This window comes from Rhinolophus sinicus, chromosome 15, assembly GCF_057876585.1.
Source record: "Rhinolophus sinicus isolate RSI-liver-muscle chromosome 15, RSI-T2T, whole genome shotgun sequence".
NCBI lineage: Eukaryota > Metazoa > Chordata > Mammalia > Chiroptera > Rhinolophidae > Rhinolophus > Rhinolophus sinicus.
The window spans coordinates 54,325,437-54,338,127 of record NC_142515.1 but is presented as its reverse complement, the minus strand read 5'-3'; the positions used below and the strand labels follow the sequence as shown (position 1 = coordinate 54,338,127).

Below are 12,691 nucleotides of genomic sequence, written 5' to 3'. Positions count from 1 at the left end.
ACTCCTGGTGGTCTTGATGATGGATGGTTGTTTATGGTTAGTACTATCATCAGTTTGATGTTTATCTCAGTTGTCATGCCATTCCTGGCCGTTACTAACAGAAATATTGATAGCTGCATTGTGTAAGTTTCAGGGACACAGATAGTTATCAGCCAGAAGGCTTTGGTATGCTTGCTAAGGACAGTAAGGTTGGTTAAAGGTCACATCCGGGACACAGATATGGAGTTGGTTGTTGTTCACAGCTGCCGCCTCTGTATAGTTTGTCAGTGTTTGCTTCACATATTCATATATACTTAAAATTGTATCTTTCTGGAGAGTTGACCCTTTTATTGTTACATAGTGAATGTCCTGCTTGGTTGCTTGTGACAGTTTTTGTTTTAAAGTCTATTTTGTCTGATAAGTATGACCACCCCTGCTCTCTTTACATTCCAATTTACAGGAAATATTTTTTTTCTGTCTTTTCATGTTTAACCTATGTTTGTCCTTAGATCTATAGTGAAGCTTTTGTAGACAGCATATAGTTGGGTCTTGTTTTTTTAAATCTGTTCAGCTAATACGTGTCTTTTAATTGAGGCATTTAATCCATTTACATTTTAACGAATTACTGATATGGAAGGAGTTACTATTGCCATTTTGTTTTCTGTCTTGTAGCTTTTTTGCCCAGCTTTTCCTTCTTTATTGCCTTTTTTCTGTTTCATTAATTTTTTTGTAGTGTATGTTTTTGTTTTCTTCTCATTTCCCTTTGTGTATATTTTATAATTATTTCCTTTGTGGTTACCATTGCAGTTACATAAAACATCTTAAAGTCACAACAATTCATTTCAAACTAATAATTTCAATCTCACATAAAAGCTCTGCTTTACATCTTTGCTCCCCCATACTTTGTTGTTAATGACGCCAGTTGCCTGTTTTTTTTAAATAATGTATTCATCAGCATAAATTTATGATTGCTTTATGCTTTTGGTTTTTAATATCTATACTAGATTTAAAAGTGATTTATGCATCTCTGTCACATTACTTCTAGATTCATTGTTTGTATATTTACTAGTGCGGGGAAGTTTTATGTTTTCTCTGGGCGTTGTGATTCTGGTTGGAGTCTGTGACTGGTGAGATGCTCTCTAGCCCCGTGTTCTGTCATGATGAGGACTTCTGATGCAGTAGGTGATTCAGGGACGAACAGGAATCTTCCAAATTGGATACCTGCAGGGTGGAATGTTAACAGTTGTCACTTGGTCCTTGTTCAAGTAAGTTGAGGGAGTAGTGACTTAATGTTCCTAAACAGGGAAATGGTTGCGATGTATCCACGTGTGGGGTGTTCAGAAGGTAAAGCGGAGATCAGTGTGGATCAACATGGATGCATTCTAGAAACAGCACTGAGTGAAAAAGGGAGTTGCAGAATAGTTACAGTGTCGTGTCATTTTTGTTGAACGAACATTTTCAAAACTTTCTGAGCATGTATGAATCAACATGTGAGAGTAACAAACATTGGAGGGATATAATTCCAGCTCATAACAGAGGTGACCTCTGAGGAAGTGTGGGGACCAGGACTGGAGAAGAGGTGTCAGAGAGGATGTTTGGTTCTATGTGTGCTGATTTTTAAAAGCGGGATGTGGCCATCCCTCTTGGAGGAAGTTCTTTGCCCCGGGCCTTTAGCTGGAAATGCATGGGTGTTCCTGGGCAGCGAATGTGGCCACCAGACCCTCCCCTGCTTTGTTAGCAACAGAGCAGGTCCCCAGGCTGAGAAATGCTGTGCAGAAAGCTGCCTAGGTACATGGCTATTCATCAATCCGAAAAAATACATCTGCAGGTGGAGTGAGGTAAGAGGAGAGACTGCTCACTGCCCCCTCAGTTCTGCCCTCGAGCTCGATCTTTACGAAACTGAGGCTGCACCTAGCACTGACCTGTGTTTACTTAAAGCCGCACTGTCTGTCCCCTCTCCCCACCTCTCCTAGTCACACCTTGCTGTGCAGCTGTGTCCAGGTATACCACTTCCGGGCCGGGCCTCTCATTGACCCTTCCTCACAAGCCCACCTTCGTCTTCCCCTCACCTCAGCTCTGCCCCACCCCATCACCATCACCCCGCGTCCTGCCGTGCTCTACCTGCGTGCATCTCCCATCCCACCTCCCTCCTGGGCCTTTCCGGTGGTCTCTTCATCCTCTGATCCAGCGTAGTGTTTGTTTAACCCTCCCCTTCCTTGGGATTGCTTGTTTTGCTGCCTGGAGTTGTTGGGCAACTCTTGTATGGTTGTCTGGCTTGTCATGTGGTGCTATCTTGTGACATTGGTTAGAGTGTGAGCTTTGTGATGGCAAGGACTGTGCTTTGTACTATCTTTAAAGTGTTCCCGAGATGCCAGCTCAGTGACTCATACCAGGGAGGTGCCAAGAAGACACCTGTGCTGGTTTGGGGCCGTCTCTTTCTATTCTTTTGGTTGAAGGGGAGATTTACTACATTCACTAGCTGGGATATTGGTTTGACTGCCATGGCTCAGCGTGACAGGAAGCTTATTTCTCTGTCATCTGCAAGTCTGAGCTGGCAGTTGGTCCCAAGGAGGCAGCTCTGTTCTGGAGATTTTCCAGGTCCTTTTTGTCTTGTGCTCTGCCATTTCCTGAGGGTCGTCCTCATCTGCAGGGTTAGAAGTGGCTCACAGCACCTGGTCCTGTCCATTTCAACCCATGGGAAAGGGGGCGAGGAAGTGGGAGCTTCCCCTCTGCTCACCACACTGGGCAGGTCTGGGTCACATGCCCAGCTACCTGCAGGGAGGCTGTGCCTGCCCAGCCTCAGAGGTTGCCTGTCTAGAAATCAGAGAGTGGATTGGGGGTGGGGGAGTAGGCGGCAGACACAGAAGGAAGAATTTGAGCAGAAGGAAGTGCCGAAACGACTTGGGTGTTCACGGAGTGGGGGACACTTGTGCTGGACCCCAGGAGTGACCGTGCCCTAGTGTGCCCGGGACGTGGGACTCTCACTGCTAGGACTGGGCAGGTCCCAGGCAAACTGGGGTGGGCTGGTCACTCTCCCTTGCTCTGGGCATGTGGAGTGAAGGGGGTGGGCAAGGCCAGGGTGCCGGTGCGTCCCCAGCCACTCTCCTTCCCTCCACGCCTGGCGGGGTCCCGTGACACTGCCCATCTCTCTCCTTCAGATTTGGCGAGTCTTGCCTATCAGCGGGTCCAGAAAGTCGACTGCACCTCCCTGAGGCCTGTCCTGGTTCTGGGGCCTTTGCTGGATGTAGTGAAGGAAATGCTGGTGAACGAGGCCCCTGGCAAGTTCTGCAGATGCCCCCTCGGTAAGGGGCCTTCTCCAGGCCGCTCCCGTGTCCGTGTCCACTGTCTCCTGGGGCTGGATCCCTCGGTGTTTCACAGCCCACCTGACGTGGGTCAGATCCGCACTGGCTTCCAGTGGTTTGTCCGGAAGAGAGGACAGCAGGGCTGGGTTCCTAATGGCCTTTCTGCATAGTGTTCTCCCCCAGAACGGGCCCCAACGGTTCACCGTGCCGGGCATCTCATCCCTGTGTCTGTGCTTTGCAGAGGTGATGAAGGCGTCCCAGCAGGCCATCGAGCGGGGCGTCAAAGACTGCCTGTTTGTCGACTACAAGCGGAGGAGTGGCCATTTTGATGTGACCACAGTGGCTTCCATAAAAGAGATCACCGAAAAGGTACGCGTTGCTTCAGACCGAGGGTTAGGCGCCTGTTGGGGCCTTGGCCTTGGGCCCTGTGCCTTCGGGCCTGTGTCCTGCGCGTCCCCCAGCTCACCGGTGTCCTCTGGTGTGCGTGAGCCTGCGTGGGGTTGACCCTGTTGCTTCTGTGCACTTCTGCTTTCATAAAGAGGAAGCTAGTCCCAGGGAGTCCCCCTGTGCATGGGTCACCTCTCCCCCTCCAAGGACGTCTGACAAGAGCTTTGAACTCTAGAAAGGGCCTCTCACAGAGAGTTCTACATCCGGGTCCCAGATGCATCCACTGAGCTTCTGTGGGGAGCTTTATGTGTGCCTTATTCTGGGGCCGGGGCACACAGCTTCCCTCAGGGCCCGCCCCTGAGAGGGCTAAGAGCCATTGCTGTGCATCTTTAGGCTCTTGAATGTTCTGGGGTCCGTTTGCCAGGTAGCATGAGGAAAAGTGGGGACATCTGCAAGGTACATTGGAAAGGCAGCCTCGAGAATTTGGGCGTTCCTTGGGCTCCATCCCTCTTGGGCTGTCACTTCACCTCTTTGGGCTTTGGTTTCCTCCTGTTAAATGAAGGAGTTGGCCTCTTACAGCTGTAAGTGTAGATGGCCCACTTAGAGTGGACGAGCTTCAGCCGGGGGCGCCCCAGGAAGCTAGAAAGCGTGCCAGTGGTTGGGCCCCCTCACGGGACCTTTTGACGATTGGGGAGACCCACAGGCACAGTGCCTGCAGCCTTCCTTTGGCTCACACTCTGCCTGGAAGCTCAGGGGACCCCGTACACATTTCAGTCACAGCTATGCAAAGGCAGACACTCCCCTTCCCTGCCACAGGCCCTTCTGAGAGTCTTGACTTCTCATTTGCTCCGTCTGACAGAAGTAAGAGTTGAGGGCAGGCTGGAGTAGTGCTTTCAGAAGTTCCCTAGGTCCGGGCACAGGCAGGAAAGGAAGTTTCTAGGTGGCCGTCCAGAGCCCCCTCAGCCCTGCTCCCAGCCTCGACCCCATCTGAGCTGACAGCTTGTGGGCAGCGATGTTGCGGGTGAGCTTTCCCCATGGTTTGTCCCTTGTAGTCTTCATGGAAGACGGCTTGCTTCGTTGTTCACGGGTAGAACCGTGGGGAGTCAGGCAGAGCAGTGTGAGGTGAGACGTGGGGCCCATCGGTGGCAGAGAAAGGTGGGAGGCGCCCAGAAGGGCCCCGCTGTGCCCGAGGCCCGGCCCCCCAGGCCTGCGCTGGGCACTCACTGGCTGCCCGCCCCCCAGAACCGGCACTGTCTGCTGGACATCGGCGCCCACGCCATCGAGCGGCTGCACCACATGCACATCTACCCCATCGTCATCTTCATCCACTACAAGAGCGCCAAGCACATCAAGTAGGTGCCTGGGGCTCGGCCGGGCCCCGCTGGGCTGCTGTGGTGTGGGGGTCGGGGGGAGAACGCCACACCTGTCGGCTTGGGCATCGGCAGCGTGTGCCGGCACGGCCCTTCTGCCTCGAGCCCCTGTCTCCTGTGCAGAGTCGGGCAGTGTTAACCCAGCACAGCCCGTGCCTCCCCACCGCCCTCCGCCCTGTTTGGGCGCTGCCACAGTGCCTCAGGTACGTCCAGCTCTGTCTGCAGAGCACCCCTCCCGTCTCCCCAGCCCCCCTGGCCCCTTCCCCAGCTTCTCAGCTTGGTGCTACAAGGACACAGGAACGAGGTGGCCTGGGCCAGGTCCAGCTCTGTCGGGAGCAGGCTTGTGACTCGGATGAACCTTTGCTTTCAGTGAGCTTTAGTTTCCGTCCTGGTTGGACCGACAGCTCGTTAAGGTCCCCCTCCCTTCTGCATTTCTCTGCTTCCAAGCTTCTGGTACCTGCACTTGGGGGCTGCTGGAGTGTTTGCTCTCTATGTGTATACACTGAGGCGCCCCCTTCCTCCTTCTGCCCAGAGCTCCCCCTGGGGCCTGCAGCTGTTGTTGTACTTTACGGGGGTGGGGGGGCCTATGGGGCCCCCATGGCGGTGGAGATCCCTGTTACTCTGGACAAAGGAAGGAAAGAGGAGGGCCTGGGGCGGAGAGAGGCTCAGCCTGGTTTTCTGGATGTCCCGACAGGGAGCAGAGAGACCCCATCTACCTGAAGGAGAAGGTGACTCAGCGACATTGCAAAGAGCAGTTTGAGGCGGCTCAGAAGATCGAACAGGAGTACAGTCGGTACTTCACAGGTGCGTGTATGTCCTGAAGCGGAGCAGCAGGCCACAGGGTGGAAACAGCTGTCCCAAAGGTGGCGTTGTTAGAAGGGCTAATAGCCATGATTCCTGGAAGCCTGGGGAAGGCCGTCATAAGCACTTTCATTACGGGTGTTGTGATTGCAGGCACAGGGCAATGGCAGAAAGTTTACAGGTTGAAAGGTGAGCTTCACTCATTTGGCCTCAGGTCATGGTCTGGCCTTGTGCACCCAGATTTTTACATGTGCAGTGGCAGATCTCTCCCATAGCACCAGTGCCAAGTAGCCTAGCTGCAGTGTTCCCAGGTGGGCAGCACAGTGGTGGTGGCTGTGACCCTCTGTCCCCAGCACCCTCCGGGGCAGCTCACTTTTATGTTGAAGTTTGGTGAAGAAAAGCTGCGTGCTTACTACCTCTGGTCTTTGAAACAAAGCAAACCAAGAGAAGCATGGCTCCCGTTCCTGGCTAGCATTTGACTAGCTTTCCATCTCTTCCATAGAATCAGTCATTTGTGATCACATTGTGGTCACAGAGAGGCGGAGACAGCGATTTTCATTAACTTGTAGGGGGAGTTAGGATCTGTTTTGCTGCTTCTCATGCAGTAGTTGGTCTCAAAATCAACCTTGGTGATTCTGTATGTGTTTTAATCTCCAGTCCATCACAGACCAATATGTTAAATACATTAAATTACTAGAGAAATGAAAATTTAAAACTCCAAAACTTACAAATACAAACCTTGACTTTTTATTAGACTCGACAGACCGTAACTTTGACACATTTCCATAGCACTTTCTGACCACTCCCGTTGATTTCTGTACGTACCTTGTGGCAAGCAGCCCAGGCACGCTTTCTCTACCGGCACTGTTCCCTGGGGCACACTGAGTGCCCTGCAGGACCCATGGTGTTGAAAGCCTGCAGTGCAAGGCTGGGCCATAGCTGGAAACGTGTCGTCATCTTTGTTGGGGAGTCTCTCTGGGCCGCTGATGCCCGGCTCCTAAATCCACCTGTTTCCTATAGAATTCTGCTGCGGATTGGACCATCACAACACACCCGCAAACGGCTTTCCATTGCAAGACTAGGCAACCTCGCATTGGATGCAGGGGGTTAAATCCTGCTTGCCCTGTTACATGGGCTGGGGAAGCCTGGCAGAATTTGATACCGGCCTTCATGTGAGCCCTTATTTTCAGCATCGTACTGAACAGCTGACCAGAGAGACATGTAAAAAGCCAAAGTCATTTGCATTCAATTCGTCATTATTTATCCTTCTTCAATTTCTTGCTGATGGAACAGATGGGCAGTAGCTCAGAACAGGCAGAGAAACAGAAAGAGTAAAGGATGTATTTATTTGCCTCAAACCTGGGGTCTGACCCTGAGCTCAATGATGTGTGTGTTTTGGGGGCTGTTTTGCAGGGGTCGTCCAGGGAGGAGCCCTGTCGAGCATTTGCAGTCAGATCTTGGCAATGGTCAATCAAGAGCAAAATAAAGTCCTGTGGATTCCAGCCTGCCCGCTGTAGGGGAGCGCCGTGCTGTGAAATGGCTGCAGCTTGTCTAGCCGTGTCAATAGCTGGCTCAGCTCTTCAGTGACTAAAAATAGAAGTTTGTCTGTATATAAGCGTGAAGGGGAAGGATCCATGAACGAGGACTCCGGAAGCACCTCCTTGAGACAGAGGGCCGCAGACGAATGGGATCCCGGCCCAGCCCAGCAAACTGTCTTCCTCACACGTGTGCTTTAAGACAAAACAAACACAAAAGACTTTGATAGAGGGGTTCAATACCAACCTTTGTTTAGCCAGCTGATCAGAGATGCTGCAAAGAGAACCTTTCAGACCACAAGTTTACAAGCCTTTTCTAAGTATTTGGTTGTTTATGTTTACTTGAACGGCCCCATGTTGTCGGTGCCCAGTCCCTGCCCCTCTGTTGACCCCCCTGTGTTGCTTTGGTGTTGGTTTTGTTCCTGTTTTCAGCAAAACAACTCTGGAACCTCATTGGGGCTGCTTTGCTGTAGAAGGTTCTTGTTGGTGGGACCAGAGCTCTGACAGACTTTCTGCCCCTTGATGGCACCTCTCCTGGAAGGACTCGCGACCGCAGGTGTTTAGATGTCTGTGGTGGCAGAACCAGTGCCTTGTGGGGCCGACTTGCCAGCGGCAGTTTTGGCAGTTTTACAGACTTGTCTCAGACTTCCCCTCTGCCTTCCACGTCCTCTCATTTCTTCTCCGTCTGTGTTTATCATTTCAGCGTTCTGTCTGGTCCGTCGGAGCCTCATGGTTCATAATGACACAGCTAGTTCCGGGCAGGGTGTGAAGTCAGGGCCGATGCATGCCATTGGGTCCTCTTTAGGTTCTGTAAATACGACGGCCTTTATCAGTGCAATGTTTGCAGGGTAGTTCTTAAACTCTGAAGAGTGGGGCAGACACATCAGCTCTTTCGGATATGAAAACATTCGTGTTTCAAACTTTGAGAGTCTTTGGGAAGCATAACGATTAGTGTCACTGTCAAAAATCTAAAAAGAGCGGGATTTTTGAGTCTTGGCTACAGCACTCACGGCATGAACAGTACTCCAGGAGGGTGTCTTTGTTCGAGATTTTTTTTTTTTTTTTTTTTTTTTGCACTTCTGATGCTGGATTGTCTCTGGCTGAAGATTTGATGTGGCTCCTCCCGCAACTGTGCATCCTGTTAATAATAGGTACTGTACCGGGCTCGGCGTAAGTACCACTGGGGTAGGACCTATATTTTAATACTGTTCCTGACATTTCATTGTACTAGCAAGAAATCTTCGATTTCATTTTATTCTTTGTAATTCTAGACACTAGACTGTAGTTTAGCCATACTGACATTTTTTAAAAAGGGATATATTTTCTTGCACAGTTGTTCAAAAAGAGACACGTTTCAGTCCTCAATGCTGCCCTTTGTTTTACAGGTACAAGTTTTCTAGCTCAGACAACTAAGACAAACTGTATAGGCTGTCTCGAGGTCTCACTCGCACGCCCTCTGGGCTGTTTCTCTGTTGCAGACAGAGTGGGATTGTGATGGTACAGTGTGCGCAGGTACTGTTCTGACAGACTGGGATTTTCTGTACTAAAACCTGACTTTGTATCAAAAGGTAAACCAACTTTAGTACAATAAATAAAGGTCAATTTCTGTAACTTGTTTTGATGAAGATACCTGTATTTCACTTGGTTTCCATTGCAGCATGTGGGGGTGGGGGTGTGTGCTCACTGCTGGGTGAGGTCCCCTCCTGCTGTGGTGATAATCGAGAGCCCTTTGTCCTGCTGCTAAGTCAGCCTCTCTCTGACTCCCTCCTTTTCCTCCCGTGTGACCATCCGCCCATCTTTCCATCTGTCCGTCTGTCTAGCCAGCATAGCATGGCTGGTGGTTGCAGCCAGGTGATTGATTTGTTACGACTGGGATCCTGCCCTCATGTGCTCCCATCCAGGTCTGCAGGTTTGGGCGGGGCCTCGAAAGGCAAAGGGGATTTGACGGACATCAGTGGCCCCCAGTGTTCCCAGTCCGGGCTCTGTCTGCAAGGGGGCAAGGCCCAGCCCCGGCCCCAGGGGAGGAGGGCCCCGCGGGAGTGGGGGCTGTCACAGTGCCACCCAGCACTGCAGGGCTTTCGGGGCTCTCAGCAATGCGGCCTGCATGGGCCAGAGTGCCCATGTGCCAGAGTGGCGGGAAAGCTGGGAAAGGGGGTTGCGAAGCCAGGGCTGCTGCATTAAACGCCCTGAGGCCTAGGCAGCAGAAGAGCCCCCCTCTTCTGCTCTGTTTTGCTGGGAGGAGCTTGAGGGCAGTGTTCTGGACAAGCCTCAGGCTGCTGCGGTCGCCCGGCCAGTGGGGGCAGACTTGGTGTTGGGGCCTCCCTGGTCCTCTCCTGCTGGCAGAGTTCCGCTGTGGTGGACCTGCCCTGTTACCTCACCTGTGGCCCCTGGAGTCGTAGGGCTCTGCGGGGCTGTGGCAGTTGCGAGGAGGCAGGGGCTGGTGCAGTGGGCTGGGACCCAGGGCGCACCCCTCTGCCATGTGCACCCAACCACCTCCTTGACAGCACAGACTCCATGCTGTTCTCAGCGAGGCAGCTATTGCACTGATTTTGTCACTTACCTGGCAAGTGGGGGGCGGGGGACTGCGTGTTTGAGGAATGGTTTCTTTTAAAGAGTTCAGTTTTGGTGCCAGAGCCTAACCAGCTTGCACTTGTGGCATTATGAGTCATTTTATTTTCTTGTTTAGACTTTTTTTTGTATTTTCCAAATTTTCTATGGGAAACTTGTTTTTATTCTATAATTAATAATTATATAATTACAAGGTAAAAACCACTACACCTTTTAAAAATGGGTATGTTTTTAAAAACGTACTCTTTCTGGACGCACTGAGACCTTGCACGGCAGAACCTGGGATACACTGCCAAGCAGCAGTGAGATGGGGTTGGTGCTTATCTATAACCCAGGCTGAGATATCAGGTGGGGGTTGGGGGCGCAGCCACCTGCCTCTGCCCCAGGTTGGTGTCTGTCTCATGCAGGCTCTGATCATTCAGGAAAGGCAGAGCTAACTTACCTCCAGCCATGAGGCCTTGGACTCGGCATCTGGGCCCCCAAAGATGATCGCTGGGGCCCCTTCTGTGCAGACATCCGTGCTGACTTCACTCCTGGCCTTGCAGAGGCTGAGTAAAACCCCAACTCTGGGAGCCTGGACACGGGACTTCTCAGGAGGCTGGAGGAGACCTTGACACCTAATGCTTAGGAGCAGAAACTGAAGGAGCCTGGATTAGGAGCCAGGCACTGGCCCAAAGCCTTGGGCCTCTCCTCAGCTGAGACAAAGCTCTGAGGCAGAGCAGAGCAGCTGGCCAGCTGGGGTTCGGTGGTGGGAAGATGAGCTGCCCTTCCCCTCCCCATAGGGGCTGGCAGGACAGAAGGCCACCTGGGTCACGGATGCCATTGATGGAGAGAAATCCTAGGAAGTGTGGAGCGTAGCACAGAGCAAGTGTAGCATCATCGGGGAGCACGGCCGGCATCAGAACGACAGTCCTCTCACAGGAGGGGGCTCCAAGTCCACACCCTGGGCAGTGGGGCCTTCTCTAGGGCTTCCTTCTATTGCTGTTCTAGCCTGTGAGTTTCCTCGACCCCATTTCGTCTGTCCGTACGTTTTCATCTGCTTGTACCTTTCAGAACGTAGTCTCTGGCCTCTTGATGGCTCCCCCTTCAGCTCTTCTTGCTCTTATGAGTTTATATGGTTTTTCCCCCAATTGTGAAATGTGTCATACATACAAAGAGCATATACAATATAAATGTGCAGGCTAAAAATCATAAAATGGGCAGCGTATTGTCTTTAAGGAGCAGAACACCACCACTTCCTTAGAAACCGCCTATGCCCACCCACGTGAATTCTCTACCTTTTCTGCTAAAGTCGGTGCTGTACTTATTTGTGGTTTAATCATGTCCTTGCTTTTCTCTTGTTACTCCCTGCTGGAGCTACCGTGAAACAGTGTAGTGTTCAGTTTTGAAAACGAGGGGCATGAAGCACAAACTTTGCTGTGTGGGGAGAGAAGTACATTGCCACCGTTAGACAAAGTCAACCAGAGAAAGGAATGGGATCTGTGGGTCAGAGTGAACCTCAGCTTCCCTGGGAATTTACATGAGCCCCTCTGGGGAGGTCAGTGAGCAAGGACTTGAATGAGTCCTGGGACCGGCAGGGCCACCACAGGGCTGGTGGCAGTGCTCTTCACAGACCAGGACCTCATTGTCTGGCAGAAATATGGTCAGCGGCTTGGGCGGCTGCTTTCTGTTTTCATGCTCGCCACAGCCATCTGGATTTCAGGAGGAAATCCAAACTAGACACTTCTGTGAAATGAAGTGCTGATTTCTCCTGGAGAGCGAGAAGTTCATCAGCTCACGTCAAGACATGCCCAGAAATAAGAATCTGGGCTGGGATCACCTTGACCTTCTGTTCCTAGTAGGGCCCCAGGAACATAGAGGTCTTGGTGCTAACGGTTCTGAATATCTCCGTCTAGAATCCCTATTCCAAACCAGACTTGTTTCCCTCCTGGTCTGATGCCAGCCCTCATTCTGGTACCTCCCCTCTACTTTCCTGAGAATTTCCTGGGATTTTCTTGATTTCTTTGACTCTCTCCTTTCTTCTCCTCTCCTTCGATGGATCGTCTGTTTCCTTTGCCACTTGGGAGGAGAAAGGGTTAGCCCCTAATTCAAATTCTTTCTCCACAGGAAGTTAACTAAATTTTACCTTCTAGCATTATTTTCTAGAAGAGTTCCGGATTAAGAAAAAAGGAGCAAAGTCTGTACTCACCGTGGTCTATCATTTGGTACATCGGGTTGGGCGGCCTGAGAGAGGACGCACACATCTGCGGGTTGTATCAACACTGCTGGGGGGCTTCTTCCTTCTCCTGTACGGAGCTCCAGTTATTCGTGTGTTGGACATCCTGGACTGGTTCCCTCAATTTCTGACCTCATGCTGGCATCATTTTGTCCTTTTGCTATTCTTTCATGGAGATTCGCTCAACTCTGTCTTTCAGTCCCTTCTGTTGAGTTTTTCAGCTTTGCTATTATGTTTTTAATTTCCCAGAATTTTTATTTTTCTGAATGTCCTTTTAAATATCACCTTGTATTTGTTTCATCGGTGTGATATCTTATGTGAAGATAGTATAGATTTTTTTTCTTCTCATACAATTCTAATTCCTCCAAGTTAATATTTTTTTCCTGATTTGTCTCGGTCTCAATCTTGCACACTAGAGGCTTTAATCAACTCGGGTGTTTGGTAATCCTTGCGTGTCTGCTAATTATTAATCACGGGGACTTAAAAGTCCAGAACAAATGGGTCACAGTGTAGTCTTTGCCTTCCTCTGTAGGG

The 12,691-nt window shown here is 50.9% G+C and overlaps 1 protein-coding gene across 4 annotated transcripts in view; it reads left to right on the top strand.

Annotated features, from left to right (window-relative positions):
- The window catches only part of DLG5 (discs large MAGUK scaffold protein 5), a 115,134-nt gene extending 106,149 nt beyond the window's left edge, over window positions 1–8,985 (top strand). For all 4 annotated transcript variants that reach the window (XM_019745959.3, XM_019745957.3, XM_088792087.1 and 1 more), the window contains 5 exons: window positions 3,138–3,281; window positions 3,523–3,650; window positions 4,911–5,020; window positions 5,733–5,842; window positions 7,253–8,985. In XM_019745959.3, the coding sequence (XP_019601518.2) occupies window positions 3,138–3,281; window positions 3,523–3,650; window positions 4,911–5,020; window positions 5,733–5,842; window positions 7,253–7,356 (596 nt within the window). In that variant the 3' untranslated portion in view covers window positions 7,357–8,985. The remainder of the gene's footprint in view (window positions 1–3,137; window positions 3,282–3,522; window positions 3,651–4,910; window positions 5,021–5,732; window positions 5,843–7,252) is intronic.
- The last annotated feature ends 3,706 nt before the right edge of the window (window positions 8,986–12,691 follow it).